Raw genomic sequence first — 26344 nt, 5'->3', positions numbered from 1 at the left:
TACATTTTATCTTTATATTAGTAATTATCTTGTTTACACCTATTTTAACACCTATTTAGTGTATCATGTCCCTCATGGCCTTCTATGAAAGTGTACTTGGGATATGAATAATTAAATTAGAAAAAAAGTCCATACATTTTGCCATTCTCATAAATATCTATATGCTTTTTTGCTGGTAATGATTTTTTTCTAAGTAAATTCATGATTATTCATTAAAATCATATTATATAGTTCTGTACCTCAGTAACCCCTCAGTAACCCCGTTACACAAATCATTCTCCCCAATAAAAATAATGAACTGATCCTTATGCGACATCATTAACAGGAAGTGACATCATATAAGTCTTCTGAACAACATTGTGAGCAGACACAGGCAAGTTACCACCTTCCTTTATAACTATAACTTAATATTGTGATATTATGGTTGTCAAGCTTAACGACTCAACCCCGTTGCATCAAATAAAGATAGAAAACTATTACTTGTGAAAATGCTCTTTGTTATTTTAACAATATACATGATTTCTTAATATCATACATGCCATGTGCTCTGCTGTTATTCACTACATTTAGAACAGTGGCCATTTTCAGCAAAAAATCACAACCCCGTCACACTCAAGCCCGTTACTTATTTGATCATAACAGGGTTGTGTTTTTAACACTTTAGTTCTAGTTTAGTTCTTATCCAGTAATTTAAATGAATTATTACATTTGATCAAGAGTCTTATACCACATGCATATGTTGAATGTAGTAATGTCCATGTTAAAGCACACGGGAGAACCTCACTGAGCTGTTCCACACCTACCTACAGTGGTTCAAACAGCATCACTTCAACATCAAGTAGCAGCATGCCTTCTGCCGCAAGCTGAAGAAGAACATGTCAGGGGAAGAGGCCTTGATACATATTGACTTTTCAGAAAATTACAGCTGCAAATACAGCTCCCAGATCCAAGCAGTCCACTTTGGGGCTTCACACCACCAGGCCACTCTGCATACAAGGGTGTTGTATGTTGGTGGAAAACCAGAGCCTGCATGCTTCAGCACCATCTCCCCCTGCAGACATAAAGGCCCTCCAGCAGTATGGCAACACCTCAGTCCAGTGCTGGATTACCTTCAGGCCACACATCCACAAGTGTCTTAGAAAACAGTGAAACTGTTCTTTGTGAAGAGTGAGGATATTGAGAGTGCAATGGAGAAAATGCCAAAGCAAATACCAGCAGTCCCGGGAACAATGAGAATCCACCAGGTGATTACTCTGGCTACAGGAGAACTGATACACCGTGATGTCAGCTGCATGTGCGCAACACAGCAGCAGTTTAACTGCAAGTGCTTCAACACACAGTGTTTCAGTTTTGGCCAGAAGGTACCAACTGCTGTGCCACAGCCAGCCAGTGAAGGGAATCCACAGCCAGCCAGTGAAGGGAATCCACAGCCAACCAGTGAAGGGAATCCACAGCCAGACAGTGAAGGAAATCCACAGCCAGCCAGTGAAGGGAATCCACAGCCAGCCAGTGAAGGGAATCCACAGCCAGCCAGTGAAGGGAATCCACAGCCAGCCAGTGAAGGGAATCCACAGCCAGCCAGTGAAGGGAATCCACAGCCAGCCAGTGAAGGGAATCCACAGCCAGCCAGTGAAGGGAATCCACAGCCAGCCAGTGAAGGGAATCCACAGCCAGCCAGTGAAGGGAATCCACAGCCAGCCAGTGAAGGGAATCCACAGCCAACCAGTGAAGGGAATCCACAGCCAACCAGTGAAGGGAATCCACAGCCAACCAGTGAAGGGAATCCAGTGGGGAAGTCCAGAGCTGGTTGGTCAGTGGTGCATGCTCAGATATGATCAAGAGCTGTATCCAGGCATCATCCTTAGCACAGATGAAACGCATGTGCAAGTGAAATGTATGCATCGTGTTGGGCCAAACCGATTCTTCTGGCCGGTTCGGGATGATATCCTCTGGTACCCGTTTGAGGATGTACTTGAAATCATTCCACCACCAAAGCCTGTGACAAAGCACCATGTTGAGATCTTGGAAGAGGTGTGGGCCAGATATCGAATGCCACGAAGCGGCCACACAAGTTATATGTTTTATTTTGATGACCTATTCATTCAGTTTATAATGTTCAAATGTATACTATGTTATTGTTGTTTTTCCTGCGGTCGGGTTAATAAAACTCAGTTCATTTGCAATTTATATCTGTTGTCTTTCTTGGTTACATAATGAAATACAGGGTTTATAGAAAATCTTAGAAAATCTTACAGTGAATTTGAGTAAAAAACAACTAATTATATTAAAAGCTGTATTTGTCTCTTCAACCCCGTTACCATCTTCAACCCCATTACCCTAGTCTCAACCCCGTCACACCTACATTTTTATTAATTATTTTTTTAAGTTTATGAAAAAGTAATTTTATGTTTGTTGGACTCAGTCTGAAATGTTCAAAGCAATCATAAGAATACTGATTTTAGTTCAAATTCTGAAGTTAAGCCACTTATTTGATCAAAAATGACGAGGTTGCTGTCACAAAAAGTTCCATTTCAGGCTTTAGTATAGCAAAAGTGTGAGATTTTATGTAACTTTTATATTTGCAAATACTGAATTAGTGTGAGGGACATCTGATTAATAGGAAAATGTTGTTTCATTACAAATACATTTTATAATCATATTCAGAGAGCTCCCATAGAGTCCATAACGGGGTTGAAGACTAATAGTGCCCATATCTTAAAATAATGACCAATAATAATAGGGATTTGATGCCTGAGGTGGGAAAATATGGTTTTCTGGAAGTTAAATATGTCATTAATATTGTGGGGTGTTCAGAAAAGTAATACATTTTGGTAAAAAATCTAAAAATGTGTAAGTCCATATCGTACCGGTTTCATGGAATGACTCTACCACATACAATCCAACAAATACCAGATAACGGGTTAAAACTCCCAATCTGGCAACACTCATTACTGTTCAGAAATCCCCGAAAGACAGTGTCATTAAGTGAGCTCGTACTGCCCCTGAAAAAAAGAGAAAAACCTCTTTTTCACGGAGAAGGCAACTGGGCAGTTCATATGCTTAGACTGTGTAGCTATTGAATATTAATCACACATGAACATGGTCGCAGTGAATGGAGCTACATTACACACCTAGCCTAGATATTTCTAGGACAGAAAGAAAAAACACAAAGATTTAAACTTCATGATGCTGAGAGAGAGAGAGAGAGGATTTATTTACATACTGTCCTATGTAAATAAATCCTTTATGGAAAATTATAAAAGATATGCTATTTATAATCTCTATTAAATTATACATACATATATACATATATACATATATACATACACTCACTGAGCACTTTATTAGGAACACCTGTACACCTACTCATTCATGCAATTAACTAATAGGCCAATCATGTGGCAACAGTGCAGTGCATAAAATCATGCAGATAATCAGGTAATGTTCACATCAACCATCAGAATGAAAAAAATGTGGTGATTCAGTGATTTTGACCGTGGCATGATTATTGGTGCCAGACGGGCTGGTATGAGTATTTCTATAACTGCTGATCTCCTGGGATTTTCATGCACAACAATCTCTAGAGTTTACACAGAATGATCCAGTTCTGAGGACTGAAACATCTTTTTGTTGAGAGAGATCAACGGAGAATGGCCAGACTGGTTCGAGCTGACAGAAAGGCTACAGGAACTCAGATAACCACTCTTTACAATTGTGGTGAACAGAAAAGCATCTCAGAATGCACAACACGTCGAAGCTTGAGGCAGATGGGCTACAACAGCAGAAGACCATGTCGAGTTCCACTTCTGTCATCCAAGATCAGAAAGCTGAGGCTGCAGTGGGCACAGGCTCACTACAACTGGACAGATGAAGACTGGAAAAATGTAAGCCTGGTCTGATGAATCTCGATTTCTGCTGAGGCTCACAGTAGATTGGGTCAGAATTTGGTGCCAAAAGCATGAATCCATGAATCCAAGCTGCCTTGTGTTAACAGTCCAGGCTGGTACAGGTGGTGTAATGGTGTGGTGACTGTTTTATTGCCACACTTTGGGCCCCTTAATACCATTCAATCATTGCCTGAATGCCACAGCCTATTTGAGTATCGTTTCTGACCATGTCCATCCCGTCATGGCCAAAATTTACCCATCTTCTAATGGCTACTTCCAGCATGATAATGCACCAGGTCACAAAGCAAAAGTCATCATCCAACTGGTTTTATGAACATGACAATGTGTTCAAAGTTCTTCAGTGGCCTTCTCAGTCACGGGACCTGAAACCAATAGAGCACCTTTGGGATGTGGTAGAATGGGAGATTCGCAGCATGAAAGAGCACCTGAAAAATCTGCAGGAATTGCGTGATGCAATCATGTCAACATGGACCAGGAATGTTTCCAACATGCCACGAAGAATTGTTTCGAATTCTATTTTGAGAGCAAAGGGAGGCCCTACCCAGTATTAGTATAGTGTTCCTAATAAAGTGCTCTGTGAGTGTACATATATACACAGAGTGAACTGGTATACTGGTATATACTGGTATAGGTATATTGGGACAGTTTATGCACAGGGTTGGCATCATCAGGTTTTACTGGCTAATGAAAGATGTTATATTGTAGACACACAAAAATGTCATAGGTCTGATGAACCAAAACCCATGACCTCAAACCTGGTTTTCAGTCAGTCTTGTCAAAGGGTAAGCCAAGTTTCTTTAGAATATGATATAAACATTTTCCTTCACTAGTCAACACCATGAGGATTTCAGCAATATGTCATGAACGCTTAGGCAATTCAAAAATTGTCCCAATATATCCAAATTCACCCAAAGTGCATAATTTACATTATCCCGCTAGTGCAGCAAACTTTAGCTTACAGATATCACAGTTGCTGTCCTATCTAAGTGCAGATTTTCTCTCTTTTGGTTTTCTTTTTTGGTATTAAATATTTTCAATTTGTTACAACAAGAGTAACAAGACAAACCAGATATTCTCAGAATTTTTGTTGCCATGGTCCCCGTTAACTGTAAAATAGCCCTGGACCCACTCAGTACAGATTTATTTAATGAACATTAATTAATTAATTAGATTTTGTCTATTAATTAGAGCCATCGAGCTTTTTATTCCAGAACTTTTCACTTACAAAACACATCAGGTCCAAGTTGGCATTATTTATAAGTCTGTCTCTTTTTGAGTTATTAAGGTTGGTATTAAACCCACTCAAAGAATGGGTTTATAAAGAACAGTCAAATAGGATAATAACTATATAATAAATATAAACATTTTGATAAGACAAGTAAAAGTACAAGTACATGCATTACCTAAGAAGAGGATTCTTAGTTAGAATTGCACAGATTTTTTTCTAAACCTGCAGAATAAAGCATGTGCCTTTATATGTTCTGAAAATTAAAGCTTCACAATGCACAGCATGCTTTTAGTGAATCTAATAGTTTTATTATAGGCATACAACTGGATTAACTTGCTTGGGTAGTAAGTCCAGCAGTTTCATATAAACGTATTAGCAAGCATTAAATAAGCCTATGATAATGCAGGGGGTTTGCCGAGAGTATGGCCTGTTTGCCTCTGCTGATATTTCATCATTTGTGTCTGCCTCCCAAATTCCATTGTGCACTAGCCAATTGCCCACAATGCGCCTTACACAAGTTCTTAGAGAGCAGAAAACACTGAGTCTGTCAGAGGCACTTATTTTACACTTTAATATGGATCTAGCTGTGGGAAATGCAAGAACAATTTGCATCAGACCACAGTATTTCTGCAAAGTTTAACATGCTGAATTGTAACTATCCAGCTAAATTTCATCTTATATGTCACAAGATTACTCAGATATTCTGGACCATATAATCTGACACTAGCTTCTGGTAGCACAGCATAATGGTCTTTTATGAACAGCTACTGTAGGCAGAGAAATTTTCAAAGTGGTCTTGGGGGTTGTGTAAAACACTTAGCAAAGTATAATATATTTCTATCAATTTCCAAAATTCTACATGACATTTAAACTATTGATATTTTGTAAAATAACAATCACATTATTTCATTTCTTGCTTTTTCTAAAGCAAATTCCAAGTGAGGCATAATTCAGTCCAAGCAGTTGGGGGTTAAGAGCCTCGCTTGAGGGCATTATACTGCAGAGGCTTAACCCTTCAGCTTCTACTGTCCTCATTTTTATTAATTTTTAAAATAAGCTATATGTAAATAAACTGCATGCCAGTTTTAAATTTCCTATTATGCTAAATGCAAAGAAATCCCATTCTTTCTTGACTTACAGTACTTGTAGTCATAGAGACTTACAGTGCCTTGCATTAAGCTTCAGCTCCTGAACTTTTCCACGTTATGTACTGTTACAACCTGGAACTGAAATGGACTTATCAGGGTCTATAGGTCTTGAATCTACACAAAATATCCCATATTGCAATGGCGGGGGATCAATATAATTTGCCTAATTATTTACAAATAAAAAATTCAAAAATTGGGAAAAAATACAAAAATTGGTGCAATCAGAAGTCACATAATTAGTTAAATGGTGTCTACCTGTGTGCAGTTAGTGTGTCACATATTCTCAACGTACATACACCTATAGAAACAGCATCATGATGACCAAAGATATCAGAACAATTCTGAGATAAAGTACTGGAAAAGTATCAATCGTGGTTTGGGTAAAAAAATATCCTGAACTTGATATTAAGAATTAATAGGAATAGGTGAAATTGGCACCTGTCAATGGTTGGGATAGAACAGTCAGTTCTGGAAGCTGATGTGTTGGAAGCAGGAAAAATGGGCAAGTGTAAGGATCTGAGTGACTTTGACAGGGGCCAAATTGTGATGGCTAGACGATGGCATTTTGGGATGTTCCCAGTATGTAGTGGTTAGTACCTACCAAAAGTGGTCCAAGGAAGGACAAGCGGTGAACCAGTGACAGGGTCATGGGCTCCCAAGGCTCACTGATGTGCTAGGGGAGCAAAGACTTTGTTCAGCTGGGAAACCTTGGGTCCTGGCATTCATGTGGATGTTACTTTGACACGTACCACCTACTTAAACATTGTTGCAGACCAAGTACACCTCTTCATGGCAACGGTATTCTCTAATGGCAGTGGCCTCTTTCAGCAGGATAATGCACCCTACTACACTGCAAAAATTGTTCAGGAATGGTTTGAGGAACACGACAAAGAGTTCAAGGTATTGACTTGGCCTCCAAATTCCCCAGATCTCAATCCGATGGAGCATCTGTGGGATGTGCTGGACAAACATGTCCGATCCATGGAGGCCCCACCATGTAACTTACAGGTCTTATAGGATCTGCTGCTAACGTCTTGGTGCCAGATGCCACAGCACACCTTCAGAGGTCTTGTGGAGTCCATGCCTCAACGAGTCAGAGTTGTATTGGCGGCACAAGGGGGACCTACACAATATTAGGCAGGTGGTTTTAATGTTATGGCTGATCAGTATATATGCAAATGTGAGAAATGCTCAAGTGAGTTTTCCTGCAGCCTTAGAAGCACTCTGCTTACACATTTGAAGAAGAACGTTTGTCCAAAATGTTTCACATATACACATTATTATGATTTTATGCATTGCACTGCTGCCACAGAATTGTCTGATTGGATAATCACATGAATAAGCAGGGCTACATGTGTTCCTTTTAAAGTGGCTGGTTAGGGGTGTGTGTGTGAATACTTATGCAAGGCTGCGATGCACTGTATAGTCATATAAAATGTACTCTATAGCCTACTAAATGTTTTGCAAGTGGATCACCTTTAATAACATATCTAGTATTAAAGATAGTTTATGGTTCTCCAGAGCCCCCTTATATCAAATTAAGGGTCTGGAGTATCTGTAGGCCAGAATATAGCCTACTGGACCATAAAAACAACTTCTACAGTTCAGCTGCTTGCTACATCCTAGACATAACAACAATTTGAATGCTGTGCACAGACTATTTGCATATGAACAAATGTACCTTCATCCTTGCAGTTGACCTTTCTGAGATTTAATTGCATTTTTCGTTGCATTAAAGTCCTAATGTTTAAAATGATGGTTAAAGGGATAGGAACACAAGTTTCCAGATTTGTTTGATGGTTTCTATTTAACCATTGTTCAAAGATATAAAACACCGACAAAAATAGGCCTATTATATGTCAAAAGAACAGCTGAAAGAGGGTGTGGCAGTGTGTATCACCTTTCATCAAAAAGGAATCAAATTTATTTCACTCAATGCTTGAATATATATATATATACTGCCATAGATGTCCACTCAAATCATGGCAAACCAGCTCAAATTTATTTTTTTTCAAAAAGTAAGTGTAAATTGATCTTACAGCACTACTTGATGGGCTAGAAAAAAATCATAAAAAATAAACAAGGAAAAAGAAAATGAGTACTTTGGAGTTTGTACATAAGTTTTAATGTTTTAATGAATGGCCCTGCACTCACAGAGCGGTATAAAATAATTGTCAGTAGGTATTGATGTAAGCAGAGCTTTGTGATGTGGGTTAAACCACTGGTTTACTCTGGTAGTTAGTCTGTGCCCATGTTTAGTCCCTCGAGTAAAAAAAAAGTCAGTGTGGCTCCAGTCCAAATCAGGTCACTGTTGCATTGTGGAGTGTGAAGCTCAATCTCGTTGGGCCCTAGGAATCACCCCATCTCTTGTTGCTGTGGAGACGGTGAAAGGCCCCGCCCCTCGCCGCGCCAACGGAGTAAATCTCGCGCTTGTGAAGAATGAGGGGTAACTTTCGGTCAGAGTGCTATTTCTCAGTTCATTCTCCGAGTGTGAACTCCCCCAGCCCTAGGAAACCACATGCCAGCCACATTAATTCATGCGTACATAACTTCATTAAAATATGACGCTGGTTTGCAAACGAATAGGCTACTCGTGCATTGATAATCTCCCAATCATAGGTGACAATATTATCTTCCTTAATGATATACCTGCAGACAGGCATTAGATTGGGCTCTGCTACAGCAACTAATTTTATTTTAATTAGGCGTTGTTGCACTGTGCTGCAAGCAGGATAGGCTAAATAACTTTACTGCATGCTCTGCTGTGATTTGCACAGATTTGCAGATTTGCAGATTTGCACAGGCTAAAGAGCTCGTCTCATGGTGGGAAGATGTTAATTAAGTGTGAGACCCCTCCCATGATCAGGAGTCTATTAAAACCCGCTCACTCGAGCAGGTCTGGTGCTGTCTCACGAGCCGTGGTGCTGAAAGTGCACAGCTGTCATGTGGTCCGTCTTTTTCCTGTTCCTGTCTTACTCAGACGGAGACTTTGCTAAAGGCGACCTTTCCGCTTTAGACGCGGAGAAAGAGAGCCAGGTTTCATACTTTCTGCTCAGTGCGACTTCGTGTGCGGACACTTCGGCGTGCCATGCGGGGCTGAGCCCTCAGAGAGCCGGCGACGGGGAACCAAAGCGTGGAAGACAAGAGGCTGCAGACAGGAAACCCGCTGCAGGCGACATCCTCCCTCTGCGCAGATCCAAGCGGGGCTTCACTTACCCCGGGACCCTGTGGTGCGGAGCAGGAAACATCGCCGACAGCTACGATCAGCTGGGTGACGATCATTATGCTGTTTGTTCGTTTGTTTTTGTTAAGTTTATCTTCTACCTAGATTTAGGTTTATTCATTTGGTCGAAACTTTTGAGACATGATGCAATTTGTATACAAGTGCATTGTGAAGTTATAGCTCTTAAACTTGTCCATCTATTAAAACCTAATCATTCAGTAAATCTTTCATCAGAAGTGTATATATATATATATATATATATATATATATATATATATATATATATATATATATACACATACTTCTGATGAAAGATACTGTGTCTATATATATATATGTACACACACAGTACTGTGCAAAAGTCTTAGGCGCATGCAAAGAAATGCTGTAGAGATAGAGCAGAGAGCAGAGATGCCTTCAAAAATAATGAAATTAAATGTTTCTACATTTAAATACTATAAAGAGCAGTAAACAGTAATAAATGAAATAAAGTCAATATTTGGTGTGATGATCCTTCACTTTAAAAAAAGTAGTAGTCTCAGGTGCAGTGTGTGCAGTTTTATAAGGAAATGAGCTGTAAGTGTTACTGAGCATCTTGCAGAAGCAGCCACAGTTCTTCTGGACACTTTGATTGTCACACTTGCTTCTTATTTTTGCAGCAAAACCCAGCAGCCTTCATTATGTTTTTTTTGTCTGAAAAGTGTCTCTTATGTAATCTGCTGCTTTTCTCTTTTCTTTTTTCTGACATACAAACATTTTTCTGTAACATTTAATTTTGTGCTGGAAAACTGATGTTTGGGAATCTAAAATGTTTTTGTACTGAATCAATAATGTAGAAGTCATAAAATAAAAATTTATAACAACGTTTGTACTAAAAATAAGGTGCCTAAGACTTTTGCACAGTACTATATATATATATATATTATACTTGTAAACACCTGGATTTTTTTGGATCTCATTTAAATTTTCTTTTTTTACCTTATTTGAATTGTTCATGTCTCCAGGAGAGTTTGCTGAGACTGATAAATGCTGCCGTACACATGACCACTGTCCCCATATCATTCACGCATTTTCTTCAAAATATGGCTTCACCAACTTTAAGTGGCATTCCATTTCACACTGTGACTGCGACAATGCGTGAGTAACCCAGTGCTCACCACATATAGTCCTGCAAGCCACCTTACAAACTTTCATGAGTCATATAATTAGATGATTATCAAGATTTTCATGAGTCAAATCAGATGTTTTAGAGTAGGGAAAAAGTCAAACCATTTAGAAGTAAATATTCTTCATTAGACTAAAGGATAAAAATGAAACTGATATAATGCTCATGTCCAAGAGTTTACAATCCTCTGCTTATTCCATACTATAATAATTACTGTAATAATTACAATAAGTTCTGTAATAATTAAATTTAGCCTTATTTGTTACAAATACCAAGTTTAAGTCACATTGGTTCTGTACTTGTGAAAAAATGACAAATCAAGAAAAATCTTGTCGTCCTGCAGAATGAAGCAGTGTCTGAGGGCGGTTAATGACACTTCATCACGGGTGGTTGGCCAGGCTTTCTTTAACGTGATTGAAGTTCCATGTTTTGAATTCTCACTTGAGGAGCAATGTGTTGAACGGCACTGGTATGGAGTGTAAGTAAAACATCCTATAGGTTTCACGTCAAACATGAATCAGATTCATGAGTCGGATCCACAGATACTATATGATGTATTTCTTTTATTATTTAGGTGTAAGAGATACGACAAAGTGCCTGTTGCTGTGATTAGAGAGTCAGTGCCCTATGATTTTGGGGGCATTGAAGTTATTGATGTGTTGACTCTAGCACCTCCTAAGAAAAAATTGTCTGAGATAGATGAAGGCAAGCAAGAAGAAATGCACAGGTCGGAAAGCACGACAGAGTCGAGCACCTCGAGATCCAAAAACCCTGCACCAGAAGAGCCTTCACTTACAAATGTTGTCACAGCAGCTGAGGACTTCATCAAAGTACTTGCTACAGTTTCCACTTCACAAAGCTCATCTACTGATGGTGGAAACACAGGTGAAACACAAACCTCAGACAAGAAGAGGAAGAAGAATGCAGGCAAAAAGAAAAAAAACTCAAAGAAGAGAAGAGGAGAGGGGAAGGGGAAAAAGAGAAAGCAGAACACAGACAGGGTTCCAAAAGCCAATGTCACTGGGGCTCCGTCTGCCAACAGAGCAGAGGATGTCATCAACAAGAACAATTTTGTGGAAGACTCTGGGAATTTTGACTGGGTCAGTAAGAATGACAACTTTATGAACAGCCAGTTCAGTTCTGTGGGAGACATTGTGCATTCCAATAAGATGATGAGGGATGAGCACCAGAGGACATCTGAGAGTGTAGTAGACACCACCACTGCACCAGATGCAAAGCAAGAGGCCGAAATGTTAGAGCCACAAAAGCAAATCAAGGATATGGAATTTGTGCAACTCTTCTACACAGTGCCATTGACTATCACCAGCAAACCTACAACTGCTACACCAAGACCACGAGTGGCAAAAAAGAAGAAGAGATATCCAACTCCAAATTTCATTCCTGTAAAAGGCACCCTAAACAATATGATGGCAGATAACACCGCAGTGAGAACAAATGAAGGCACCAGCTTAGCAGGTCTGACAACACACACTCCCATCAGTCTACCAGGGGAGGAGGCACCACACAACGTTGAGTCCCAGCGTGAAAAGGGATCTGCGTTTAATGCCACCGCACAGAATACACCCATTGTTGGAATCAAAAGGCTGAGGTCAAAGCAGAAAGGGGGGAGGAGGAAAAGTCGGAAGCTGTATAGCCCTTCCTCCCCCACAGACACTTTAACAACAGAAGAACCAAAAGTTCTCCAAACTGCCACAACTCAGGAGCTGACTGTTGGCCCACTTCCTGAACCACAGACTGCATCACAGAGACTGCTGTCTAATGGACCAAAGAATATGGTAGAAAAACCTACAACAGGTGTGTCTGGTGAAATTCGACTTAAACCATTAAAGGACACTGGGGTCAGAAAGAGAGCTCGACGACCCAAGTCCAATTCATCCATAATGGAAGACGCTATCAAGGCAAGGCAAGAAGCCACAGGGATCATGGTTACCAGTACCTCAATGGGTTCAGCTATAACTGATCTGGCTACTCAGGCAAAGGATGCTGAGGCAAGCACTGGGCAGCTTTTCTCTTCTAGACTACAGACTATCACTCCATCCATGCTGCCTCTCAAAACCAGAACATCCAAGAGAAGAAGATCAAAGGAGAGGATAACAAGAGTAGAAGAAAAAACAAAGGCACAAAAACCTAGGTTTAAATACCTGAAACAAAATCAGTAGAATGGTTTCTTAGTAGTTAGCCTGTGTCTTGATCAGAGTCATTAGTACAATAAGAAAGACATGATTTAAAGTATACTGTTTTGTAAAACTCAGTGATGGTAGACAGCATGGTTGCCTATATTCAACACTGTCACTAAATAAAGTAAGTTGAAAAATCACTTTGTCTATATAATGAAGTTACAATATCCTTTGAGTTTGAGCTTTGGTCTTCTCAGACCTTTGCCAGGAGAGTAAAAGGATTAAGTGGGAAAAGGTTACATTCTTTGCAAAATGATAATCTGAGTTTGGTGCCTTCTACCAGCCCTCCAACTCAGTGACTATGTGAGTAGCCAGCACAGCAAATCCAATCTCCTATCAGCTGACCCTCACATGTTCAAGGAAAAAACTAGACATATGTAGAGTGTAGAAAAATGCACATAAAATATAAACTACACTGGCTGGTTGAAAAAAAGAGTCAGAACTGTGTGTAGAAATTTAGGGATTTTGTATTTGTAAGGGATCCAAAGATCAAGCAAAATAGAACAAAAGAATGCTATGCATCCTCTTAAGTCCATATTAAAACACCTTTCTTTGCACAGACGGACGGGTAAGAAGTAGGGAATACCAGTCATACGATTATTCAAATTATGGTGTGATGTGAAAACTACACCCATTCCCACTCAAGACTCCTCCCTCAAAGCCATTGGGACTTTTCACTTTTTACGGTGGGAGCTATGAAACAATGTGCACCCTTATTCAGATAGTACCAAAAAAGCATAATAGCATATTGTAACTGTTTATACTACAAACCTGCATTGTATTATATAGAATAAAATTGGCCCAGTTGAAAAAAGGCAGAACTAGTTGGAAAGCTGAAGACTCTGCTGTGCAATTGTACATTAACCATGTTCTTGACCTTGTTCTTTTTCATATTCTAATACTAAGTTGCTTCAAAGGCAGAAACACAAAACCACTGACTAAACATGATCTGTATGAGAGAATAACAACCTCTTATAAAATTAGCAAAATAAAAAAAAAACATGTAATGAGAGAATGGCAGAAAAGTAGCAAATACAGTTTCACATGCTGGTAGATTAGGAACATACAAAGCAAGATCTTGTAGGATTTTGTGGCCTTTTCTGACCCTCATGGTTCTATCTGGCATGCAGCTAGAGTGAAACAATGAGCATTTCATTTTCTTCTCTCTGCTCTGACACATTAACAGTACATATTGTTCCACACATATAGATATGGATAAAACAACAGAAACAATTATACTGATAACGAATTGAATACTGGTACTTAAGTGGGGCATGCAGTGATTCATGTGATTCATGAACTATCCTGAGCTGTGTGTGATGGCATATTTTCATCCATTTTCATACTTTGAGGGATAAAGAAGGCAAACTATATATTTTGTGCTCCAAAACTTGAGGTAGATCCATTAGTTAAGGATGGAGGTGATTTCACTCTGGTGTTATTCAAGGATTCTTCATGGCACTGATCACATTTGTGGTACTTTTTGAGGCTGCTGTTTTGTGATGTTTATACATATTTATGTTCCATGATTAGTTATCCCTGTCTGCAAGCTTCAATCTAGGTCCACTGTTTCTGTTTGTTGAGGCAGTCTGCTAATTATCATCATTGTTAACAATATGTACCTCATTACTGTGACCCTCCCACCAGGAAATGTCAATACTTTCAAAGCAAGAATTTCAATCCCTTTTGGGATCTCCAAGCAGATATAAAGACATGATTTTGGACCTATAGTATTTATTTATATTTAGAAGACAGATTTTAAGAAGACTTAAAATCTGTTAATACACCATCACAATACAATATTAAATGCATAAGATTTTATACATATTGACTAATTCTTCATATATATTATACAGTTGCTCCAGATCTCCTCTTTCTTCTGATATTTGCTAATGGTAACACAAAAAATGAACACACCTGAAACTGATATGCCACATTTCCAGTATATATTCTATACCTGTACTACTCATTTATCTAAGATTTTCTTATTATACAATTTTTAATTTTTTGTTTGTTACAATGTCTATGTCAATATGAAGAACCGAAAAGTATATATGACTGCACCGTTAAGACTGAAAGGCTGAAAGATCAGGAGCAAATTATTTAAATGGTGAAACTCAAAATTGAAAGAATGAATAATAGCATTTACAGATTTTCCTGCTTTTATACTTTTATAAACAGATACAGCATTTCCTGGGCTGCCACTGCATAAGTGGAAAACTAATTCTGTTTAAATAACCCTTGGTGATGAAAACATATACCTTTCATGAGCTTTCAGAATAGTCATAATGTTTGTGAGTAATTTACAGCAAAGCTTTTCAGTTCACCCTAACAGTAACACTGCAAAAGTACTCATAAGGAAAATACAGTAAACTACTAGGTATATACAGTAATACTTATATAATTTGATGATTGAAAAGCAACTGCCAGCATAGCTTTCATTTAGCCATTACCATAATGCAAAAACTGATCTGGATTTTGTTCTAGTAATCACAAACTGAACCTGTTTGGACCATGTGATGTAATATCATAATCTTTTAAATAATTATTTTCCCTGATATCCAGGGCTGTTTCTGAGCATGTGGATGTCCTAAGCAACAGCCAACTTAAATTATGGTTACAGTAGAAAATGTCATATAAAGTGTCAGGTTGGATAAATCATCCTTAGTACCATTCCACTATTTTTCTTAAATTAAAATAGTTCATTTGACTAATTAGATGCTGAATTATATACTCACTATTAACTGTGTAGTGTTCACATAATGTGACATGTAGGGGACACTGGGATGGTTGTCACAGTTTTCAGTCTGGCTGTCCTATCTCTTTGATCAAATATTGGATAACTAATGAAAACCCACAATGCCCTGCACAAAATTAACGGACAAGGTGAAATTATTTGATTTGCATGATGAGATATTAAGTTTTGAATACTGATTGTGCATTTGTGACATCCAACACCATCATGTTACAAAGATGAGTGAGGTGAAACAATGATATAGCAAACCTAATATATAAAGCACATTTTGCAAATAAAAAAACAGTCTGTTGTCTGATGACAACTGAGCATTTTGTAACCAGTTTTGTGTGCTTTTTTGATGAAGCAAGCAAACTTCGAAGTAAGAAGTTTGCAAAAGAAAGAAAAGAAGAATTCAACTTGTTCTCCTGTAAATAATCAGAAGAAAGACAGCAATACACTTCAGCACGGCAGTGTGCACTTAATACTGTTCACAATAAATTCACAAGAAGAACACATTACATGTGTTTTAGCCACATGACTATAGGTTATGTATGCTGTATTCATTATCTACATAGACTCTGTTAGGCTTTGGGATGCATTTTGCTTTGGTTTGGGTTCACTAGTCCCTTTTGAAAGAAGCATCACTAGAATTCAATACAAGGTTATTCTGACTGATTACTTTTCTCCTATGATGAAACAATTCTATCCTGATGGGAATGGTCTCTATCAGGATGACCCTGCCCCTATCCACAGGGCCTGAGGGATCACTGAATGGTTTGATATGCTTTGCCTTGACAATCACCAGATCCCAACACAGTTAAAGGTCTATAGGAGATTTTGGAGCATGTTAGACAGGGTTCTCCACCACCATCATCAAAGCACCAGTTGAGAGAATATCTTTTGGAAGAATGGCATTCTTTCCGTCAATACAGTTCCAGAGAGTTCTGAGAATGCCACTAAAGGAGCTCTGGCGGCTTGTAGTGGCCCAACGCCTTACTATAACACATTATGTTGCTTTTTCCTTTTATGTGTCAGCTGTCTGTACACACTAGATCTGACTGCTCAGCTAATAATCAAACCCTTCATAAATACAATTTAAATGCGCAAAATCAGGTCTGACTGTGCTGCACAATGTAGCATCACACATTGAGAAAAAACAAAACAAAACTTATGCCTTATATAGCTCAGATAATGTTTTAGAATTAAGTCTTACTTCATAAAATCAACTAAAAAATTAAATCAATCAGGGTGTTTCATTTTTTTAATTAATTTTTTAAAAAATTATTATTTTAAATATTTCGCTTGGCCGCAGGCCCTGGTGTGGTCGCACCAGTTGCACCGCTCAAATGACAGGCCTGTATCTCAGACTGTATATCTTTGCAACCTATAGATATCTTTAGTGGTAACTGCCCATTTTTACTTAACATATGTCTCTTACTTCTCACAGATTGCAAGACCCTTTATGGTGCACAGTCTTTTTCTTTTAAAATTATTTTTCTCCTGATTTACGTTTCAGATCATTGTTTCATCACAGGACTCATGCACATTTTCAAACTTTTGGACAGTAAGATGTTCACTCTCAGATCTGTTGTTATTGAACTGCATTCATTCTACACTATAATGGCCAAAAGTATGTGAACACCTAGCCATTAAATTCATATGTGCTTATTGAAAATCCCATTCCAGATTTACTCCTCCTTTGCTGTTATAATAACCTCCATTCTTCTAGGAAGGCTTTCCACTAGATTCTGGAGTGTGGCTGTGGGGATTGGCTCATTCAACCACAAGAGCATTAGTGAGGTCAGGCACTGATGTTAGGTGAGGAGGCCTGGGGCGCAGTCAGCACCAAGTCATCAGAGGTGTACAAAGGGATTGAGGTCAGGGCTCTGTGCAGGTCATTCGAGTTCTTCCACTTTAACCCTGCTGGAACATGTTTGGGCCCTTTAGTTGCAGTGAAGAGAGTTGTAATGCTATAACATATACAGTAAATGCCTCTTATATGATTCTGTGACTCCAACTATGCGGCAATAGTTTGGGGAAGGAACTTATATGGGTGTGATGGTCAGGTGTCCACATACTTTTGGCCATATAGTGTACCTTCTATTTTCTGCTGAGCCCCAGTAGCTGATGAAAACAATTCCAAAACATCAGAGAGTTTTTTAACCATTTAAATAGTATTCTTCTCTTCTTAGACCATGTTCTTATTTTGTCCACATGGTTCTCATCAAAGCACACAACTTTTGTCTGATTAGACAAACCATCTTATTCTTTCACCTGTCAACCACGTTGCTCTGTGTTTAGAAGTTGCTAAACACAAAATCGGTGTTAATTGTTATTATTTTGTCTTCTGCGAATCATGTAAATATTTTATGTAGCTTCTGAAGGGCAGTACTATATAAAAATAAGATATTTACACAAAATAATAACAATTTACACCAATCATCCTGTTCAAAAGTTTACATCCCCCTGGTTCTTAATGTATCGTGTTGTGTTCATGAGCATCAGTGAATGTTTGCACCTTTTGGAATAGTTGTGTACAAGTCCCTCAGTTGTCCTCAGTGTGAAAGGATCTCACCGTCATATAGCCACTGTTGGAAAGGGGTCACATAGGCAGAAGATGCTGGAAAACCAAATAATGTGCAGGACCTGGAGGATTTTGCTGAAGAACAGTGGGCAATTTAACTGCTCGGGACAAACAAGGGACTCATGAACAACTATCACAAAATATAAAAACAGTCATTGATCATCAGGCTACAACACAAAGTATTAAGAATCAAGCATATGTAAACTTTTGAACTGGTTCATTTGTGTAAATTCAGTTATTATTGTGTCTGAGGACTATATGTAAACATCTGTTATGTGAAATAGATATTCAGTGCAGTACTAAATTAAAAACAAAATGAAATTTTTATGATTCCTCTTTTTTAAAAAATTATTTTAAATGTTTATTTTTACAATTTTTATCATTTTAATTTTTTAATTAACATTTTGCAGATTCTGCAAAGCATATATAAACTTATGACGCCATCTGTACTGTGCATGTCAAACATGAATTTGTTGTGTCTGGGTTTTTCAGATCAGTAATTTTTTTCTTATATTTTTAAGACAGGAAGAGACTTGTCATAGAACAATAAAGAACATTTTATTTCATACTCTTCTACTGGCTATAAGATACATATATATAGGTCATGCTAAACTCAAGCATTTTGCTATAGAACAACAGTGTTACAGAAAGATAAAAATGCTGACTAGTCTCTAGTTATAGTTTCTCTTTGTATATATAGATATGTGCTTTTTATCTCTATATTCTATCTCTATAACACTACAAAATTGTCGTAAACACATGCTAAAAACAATGCTACAAAAGCTCGAAAGAGGAACATCTGAATATTTTTTTACTGTAACAAAGACTAAGGTTGTTCAAATAAAAGCATTTAACGTACAAATTCTCCAGTCACTCACACTGATCACTGATAGACTTCATATCCCTTTTTTCCTAAAGAGTCAAAAAGGAAATGATTAAAGTACTAACAACTAGTACTGTGCTGACAGATGCAGTATTGCTTCCAGAGTAAAAGATGTCTCGACCATTGAGTGGCTGCACAGGGCGAAATGTTTCAGTCATGGCAATCCCGTTTTCAAACCAGAGATCAGAGAATGCAGACAGCTGTGGAATAAGGGACACCAGTCAGCTGGCTGGACACAATGCACTCAGAACTTCACATACTGACCGCAGATCAGTGATAATCAATCAGTTCCAGTCAGGGAATGGGAGACATAATTATTTGCTCATTTTTGTGTTTTCTTGGAGTAACACAACTGACTCACCTTGTGAAGATAAAGAAAAAGTGCAAAAATGGAAGAAATGGCACTCTCAGCATATTGAAAACTACTGGGCTTGGTTCTCAGTCCAGGCGCTGTTTACTTTTTTGTTTGTTTGTTTGATTGCCAAACTCAATAAGGTAAGGGCAATAAGGTTTCACAAGTACAAATTCAGAAGGTTTTGCATGAACCAAGATTGGCTAAGCTTAGGGTGAGTGGCATAAAATTCTATAAGCTGATATGTCTGGATATTTAGCGTTAATGTAAGAGGCAGGTTTTAGTTGCACTCACTTGTAGCAACTCATCAATTTTGTGTGAGACTGAGTTGGGTTAAAAACTTTGACCATAACTTACTTGCATCTTGCTGAGTTTAATAGTGTTTTCAAATACAGTCCAAATTACTGATTCTGCACAGTCAGGGGTAGTCAGAGAGCCCTTATAGCGGAAGTAGTGCATCAGCGTATCGTGGGAAGGAATAAGCATATCCAGACTCACAGGTCCTAGCGTGGATTTGTTGCCTGCAAATGAATTCATTCAATAAAATTATTCAGTCAGCCTCAGGACATGACAGTACCTGAGCTGGCACTAAAAACACACCTTTGAACTTTGAATTAGTTCTCTCTGGTATGCCATAAAGCATTATAAAGATATATGATCCTCAGAAAACAGCAAAAGAAATGTGATAATGGATGAAGCCATATAAATATGTGAGATTTACCAGGGAGTGTGATGTTAGGCAGAGCATTTATGATGGACTCATATTTCTTGTTTGCACTTTCTGATTCCTGTGAGATAAGAAAGGGCAACAACTGCTTTGACATTAAAAATTCCATCACAAATTGATTTAAATTTGATCATTTACAAGTAACCCATAAGCACCTTAAAGTATTCACTATATGGTTCACAAATAAGCATATATTTAATGTTTAACTAATGCTTACATAATGATGAATTAAGACATGCACTTCCTTAACGCATTAGGAAATAATTAAGCATATACACTAACAGCCAACTGTGTCATAAATCAATAGCCATTAATGAGGCTAAAAGTTAACTTTAACACCTCTGGCATGAAACAAGTTTATAATACAGTGTAAGAAAATCACCTCTTAAAACAGCTACAAGATAGGCCTTAATAATTACTCTTATCAGCATATGCCACTGTCCTTACCATGTATTTGAATAGACTTGATTTTGATCATGTTGTCTTGAAAAAAAAAAGTTGGCCTAAAGTTTGGTTTTAATCTACACTGTGTACAAAAAGTTAATAACATAAATGTTCGTTATTAATACTCCAAGTCATGGTATTAATTTGGAGAATGAGCTAACAAGATGTGAATATTTATCTGTAATCTATTGATATATGACTATATGATTCCTTATTTCCTGATGTGGTAAACATTAAGAGACTGAACTAATAAGATGTTAATACTTTAATAGTTATTATTATGGCTATATGACTATACACATCATTATTTCTTGATGTGGTAAAGATTTGGCATGACTTATCATTATGCATTATCATTAAGCATTTGTAAAAATAATAATATGCTCTGTGGACCTTACATTAAGGAGTTAAAATTTACAATTTCCTCTGTAATTTCATAATTGAATTTTATTTTTATTTATTTGTTTATTGTTTTATAATAATAAAAAAAAAAACAGACCTCGTACAAAAATCCAAGAACTGCTACACCAGATGAGTCATTAATAGCCTCTTGAACAGAACTGTACATTTGCTTTATATGAACGATATGCATCTGTGAAGACAAAGACACCCATCTATTAAAATAATACAATAATTAACTCACTATGTTAATAAATTTAACATAAACAAATTATTTGAAATCTGAATATATAGTTATAAACCCTGATTATATACAGTATTCATACATTTTATCAGGCATACTGATAAACAAGCTCTTAATTTTTCCATATTTCACTAAACCAATAAACATGCTTGATGTAATCAGTTTTTGTTTTTGTCTCAATAAAATCATTATGTGTCAACAGATTGTTGGTAATTTCCCTCTCAGTCATGCTGAATTCTGCAGAAAATCTACACAGCATTAACACTGTTAACGGACTGTGAGGACCCTTTGGCACTACGGCCAGCCTTTTGTAAAGTAGAGGAACGTACTCCCTTTGGTTTAGATAAGTGATGTGCACTTAAAATAATTATATAATAGTACAATATTTGCATTGATAAATGTATACAGGATGTATAGGCCTACAGTTTTCATAAAAAAAATTCAATAAGAACATGTGTCTATTGCCTCATCATAAAGATATATTTATATTGAGATGCAGACAATATATATTCACAATTTACATTTATATATTCAGAGTTACTGTATAACTTTATACTCAGGATTTATAACTATATATTCAGATTTCATACAATTATTTCCTATTTGGCCCTTCATACCCTTCATAATCAATGATGTAAATGTATATATATATATATATATACATTCATTCGTATATACAGTCAGGTCCGGAAGTGTTTGGACAATGACAGATTTTTTTGTGATTTTGCCTTTATTCACCACCACAATGGATTTGAAATAATACAATCAAGATATGATCGAAGTGTAGACTTTCAGCTTTATTTTAAGAGGTTCCACAAAAATATGGCATGCTAAAACAGCCATTTTAAGCAAAGTACTTCCATTTTCAGGGGCTCAAAGGTGTTTGGACAATTCACTGACAAGAAGTTAATTGACCAGGTGCGATCCATTCCCTCGTTACTTCAAGACAAATGAAGCAGATAAAAGGTCTGGAGTTGATATCAGGTATTGAGTTGGCATTTGGCAGTTGTTTGACTGGAGCTACCAATATGAAGTCCAAGGAGATCTCAATGCAAGTGAAGGAGGCTATCATTAGGCTGAAAAAACAACATAAATCTATAAGAAAGATAGCAAAAACCTTAGGTGTGGCCAAATCAACAGTTGGGTACATTCTTAAAAAGAAAGAAAGCACTGGTGAGCTCAACAACATCGAAAGGCCTGGAAGACCACAGAAGACAACTAAAGTGGATGATTGCAGAATCCTTTCCTTCGTGAAGAAAAACCCCTTCACAACATCAACAGAAGCCCAGAATACTCTGGAGAAGGTAAGTGTATCATTGTCAGAATCTACGATCAAGAGACACCTTCAATAATGTAAATACCGAGGGTTTACAACAAGGTGCAAACCACTGGTAACATTCAAGAACAGGAAAGCCAGATTAGACTTTGCCAGAAAACATCTAAAAAAGCCTCCCATGTTCTGGAATAAGATTCTTTGGACTGATGAAACCATGAAACCAACATTAACTTGTACCAGAATGATGGGAAGAGAAAAGTATGGCAAAAGAAAGGAACAGCTCATGATCCAAAGTATACCACATCATGTGTCAAACATGGTGGAGGCAGTGTTATGGCAAGGGCATGTTTGGCTGCCAATGGAACGGGCTCACTGGTGTTTATTGATGGTGTGACTGCTGAAAGAAGTAGCAAGATGAATTCTGAGGTGTATAGGGCTATACTCTCTGCTCACATTCAGCCAGTCACTGATAGGACACCACTTCACAGTGCAGGTGGATAATGACCCTAAACATACTGCGAAAGCAACTCGAGACTTTTTGAAGGCAAAGAAATGGAATATTCTTCAATGGCCAAGTCAGTCGCCTGATCTCAACCCCATAGAGCATGCTTTTCACTTACTGAAGACAAGACTGAAGGCAGAAAGACCCACAAACAAGCGGCAACTGAAGATGGCTGCAGTGAAGGCCTGGCAAAGCATCTCCAGGGAGGAAACTCAGAATTTGAGTTTTGAGAACATGGGCTCCAGACTTCAGGCAGTCATTGACTGCAAAGGATTTTCATCCAAGTATTAAAATTATGGTTATATTTACAATTATGTCACTTTGTCCAAATAACTTTGAGCCCCTGAAAATGGAGGTACTTTGTTGAAAATGGCTGTAATTCCTAAATGGTAAATGCCATATTTTTGTGGAACCTCTTAAAATAAAGCTGAAAGTCTACACTTCAATCACATCTTGATTGATATGTTTCAAATCCATTGTGTGTATAAAGGCAAAATCACAAAAACTCTGTCACTGTCCAAATACTTCCGGACCTGACTGTATATATGTATATATAGATGAAGAGAGAGAGAGACCTCCATAGGGTATTGCTCTCCATCAATAGTGTGCTCTGATCCTGGACCACCATTCTTGCCCCAATGAAAATGGACTTCCACTGCTTTGTAATTTTCGCTGAGCCCTGCACCATCAATCACAGCATCACCTGACAAGTTAACCTTGACTGGGGATAGAGAAATAGTGATTAGCTTTATAACCCAGTGATTCCTTTAAGCTACCCATTTTAAGTGTATCATCCAGATAGCCAGTCACAATAGACACTAAGCAAAGATGTAAAAACACTAATCACACAATTGGTAACATGGTAACAGTGTGATGCACCTGGTAACATAAATGATAACATAGTTTTGCCATTATGGGAAAAACCAAACACACATAGGGAATGGCATGGGTTTCTCATGGACATATTAAGAGTCGAATGTTTAAGTGGCGCATCACAAAACATATACTGTGTACAATAAGTGTTTTGGAATACAGATTTCAGTAAATATTCAGCATATATATTAGAAAATAACTTTTCTTCCATTAGGTCCTAATTCACTTAAAGGGTTGTTTTTTTTTTTCAAGAAGAAATATGTTAATGAATCACTCAATGGCTAATTCTGAAGAGTGTGAGGTTTTCCAATAAAGTGTAATTGTGATGACAGGGTCTCTTGTATATTTTCAGTCCAATCAGTTTACAATATGATCTCAGCTGCTCATTTGGATTTATTCTGATTAATGTCTCACCTGTGTGACCATTATTTGTGATAATGCTGTGGAAAGCATGTTGGTAACCTTGAAATCTGAAGGGGGTCAGGTTGTTAGTAACCACCCTTTTTGTTACAATGTTAACAGGTGACTGGTGTTCGCTGCCACAGGTTGATGCTATGTCCTTCCATTCATCTGGCCCTACAGAGTAACAACAGGGTGTGCTAAATTATTTTGTTAAGAAAACTATTTTTCCCAATTTTAAATGTAAGAAATGTTTTGTAAAGTAATGATCAGAACTCACCTTTGCATTTGTTTTCACAGGAGACCTGGGATTTATAGCACCAATCTGAAAGAGCAATTCAGGTTTATGACATGACAGACTTGCAGTTTTACTATTGCAGCTAAACTTGAGCCTAGTAATTTCAGCCAACTTTAAGTACCCTATTTGCACAATAGACTAATACTGAAATTCTATGCTTCAGTTCTCAGACAATGGATCTCAAGAATGATAAGTGAAAGTCAAAAACAACACCTCACAAATTAAGTAGGAAATTACAAATTTAAAAAAAAAAAGAAGAAGGAGAAGAAGAGGAAGGAAACTGATTTAGATAAGAATAAAGAAAAAATAATGATGAATCCCACTAATGAAATGCTCCAGTATGAATATATACTGGTCTGTGAAGTAGAGCACTTCAGTAATTTATGTTGCAATGTATTTCTTAACCTGCTGCAAGTTTGTGGGCCAGTGGTAACACATCATATGACAGTTCCCCCAAAAATGAGTAAATCGACCTATTGTGTGAAATTCTGTGAGCTGTGGTCCTTAAGCAGAATCAACACTGTACATCTCCCTACAAAAGATTTTCAGCTGACAACTGAACTGGAATCATAGCGGAAAAAATAAGTATATATAATTTTTTTACAGTATAATTTTTTTCTAGGTAATGTAGGAATACATTTTCTGTGATCTTTTTCTGGTATGTTTACTATAAAAAAGGCTACTGGTTTAAAGTTTGATAGCATATTTCACACCTCACATTAGACTCATTAGACTTTAAACTCAGATGTTTGGTGGGTTAATTTATTGTTGATAAAGAAGAATGTTACTGTAGAGCAAGGCTTGAAACCACCATTTTAGGGAAGTAGCAATTTTCATGAAAACTTACCACACATTATTCTCCCGGTTGCAAACATGAAAGAAAACCTCTAACTGAAAAGTTACTTCAACAGTTAAATCTATCAACATTCAGATAATGAATATACTTAGAATGGAAGACACCTAGACCAACTGAACCAACACCTGAACCAACTCTAAGCTACCTCTAAATTACAGTCAATACCTACACATTCTTTTCACTCAGAAGGCACAAATTTCAGAACAAATGTGTTATTCAATCTGGTGTCTTTTATATTATAAAATCTAAATTATATGTATAAAACTGAAATTCAAGGACATACCTGCACCCTCAGTCACCCCCAACATAGACACCAAAAGACACCAAAAGATTTGCATCTTGCGTTGTTTGCTCACTATGACTAAAAAACCCAACCAAGGTTATCACTACCTTAACAGTGATGCATAGTGGAGGAGCCTTTTATAGTTTATGACACTGTGTCTTACAACACATATCAGTAACTCCTCCTTCCTGATGTACCACCAAAGGCAGTGGTGTCCATTCCCTGACAGCATGAAAAATGTGTCTGCATATCAAGCATAATTTTAAAATACTATTCTGATTATATATTTTACAGCTGAGACAGTTTTATGTGTTTTGATTGAGGAAGAAACTACAAAAGCTGTAAAACTGTGTGATAAGTTTCGAGAACTCACTTCTTTATTATTCGTGGAAATTCCACATACAGGAAAAAGCAACAATGTTTTATAGGGTAGGATAAAAGTGATCAATCTGAATAAATTTGTAGTGATTTGCAGTGACTCTTCCATCTAAGAGGATAAAGTAGACCCCAACCATGCAAGCAAGTTCACCGGGTCAGTGCATGCACTCTCTTTAAGTGTTGCATGAACATGAAATGAAAGAAACCATCAGCAGCTACTGCATGTTCATAAAATCTGT

At 37.5% G+C, this 26344-nt stretch overlaps 2 protein-coding genes across 2 annotated transcripts; one reads left to right on the top strand and one right to left on the bottom strand.

Annotated features, from left to right (window-relative positions):
• The first annotated feature begins 8774 nt into the window (after positions 1-8774).
• On the top strand, positions 8775-13010 carry proca1 (protein interacting with cyclin A1). The gene is made up of 4 exons (XM_034310516.2): positions 8775-9555; positions 10512-10644; positions 11016-11150; positions 11247-13010. Exons 1-4 carry the CDS (start codon positions 9228-9230, stop codon positions 12850-12852), a joined length of 2202 nt encoding a protein of 733 aa, XP_034166407.2. The 5' UTR covers positions 8775-9227; the 3' UTR covers positions 12853-13010.
• Positions 13011-18730: 5720 nt separating this feature from the next.
• On the bottom strand, positions 18731-25867 carry ca4b (carbonic anhydrase IV b). Its single transcript, XM_026924056.3, has 8 exons — positions 25728-25867; positions 24571-24615; positions 24306-24467; positions 23594-23739; positions 21097-21189; positions 20148-20214; positions 19784-19947; positions 18731-19274 (listed from the first exon to the last, which is right to left on the bottom strand). Exons 1-8 carry the CDS (start codon positions 25780-25782, stop codon positions 19104-19106), a joined length of 903 nt encoding a protein of 300 aa, XP_026779857.3. The 5' UTR covers positions 25783-25867; the 3' UTR covers positions 18731-19103.
• Positions 25868-26344: the final 477 nt, after the last annotated feature.

This window comes from Pangasianodon hypophthalmus, chromosome 14, assembly GCF_027358585.1.
Source record: "Pangasianodon hypophthalmus isolate fPanHyp1 chromosome 14, fPanHyp1.pri, whole genome shotgun sequence".
NCBI lineage: Eukaryota > Metazoa > Chordata > Actinopteri > Siluriformes > Pangasiidae > Pangasianodon > Pangasianodon hypophthalmus.
The sequence above is the reverse complement of the archived record's forward strand: the minus strand, read 5'-3'. Positions and strand labels throughout refer to the sequence as shown.

Coding starts and splice junctions, on each gene's coding strand:
- proca1 (XM_034310516.2), top strand. CDS start 9,228: ATGTGGTCCGTCTTTTTCCTGTTCCTGTCTTACTCAGACGGAGACTTT. Junction 10,645..11,015: donor CACTGTGACTGCGACAATGC/GTGAGTAACCCA, acceptor GTCGTCCTGCAG/AATGAAGCAGTGTCTGAGGG. Junction 11,151..11,246: donor GAACGGCACTGGTATGGAGT/GTAAGTAAAACA, acceptor TTTATTATTTAG/GTGTAAGAGATACGACAAAG.
- ca4b (XM_026924056.3), bottom strand. CDS start 25,782: ATGCAAATCTTTTGGTGTCTTTTGGTGTCTATGTTGGGGGTGACTGAG. Junction 24,468..24,570: donor CTGTGAAAACAAATGCAAAG/GTGAGTTCTGAT, acceptor GTTACTCTGTAG/GGCCAGATGAATGGAAGGAC. Junction 21,190..23,593: donor GAGAGCAATACCCTATGGAG/GTCTCTCTCTCT, acceptor TTGTCTTCACAG/ATGCATATCGTTCATATAAA.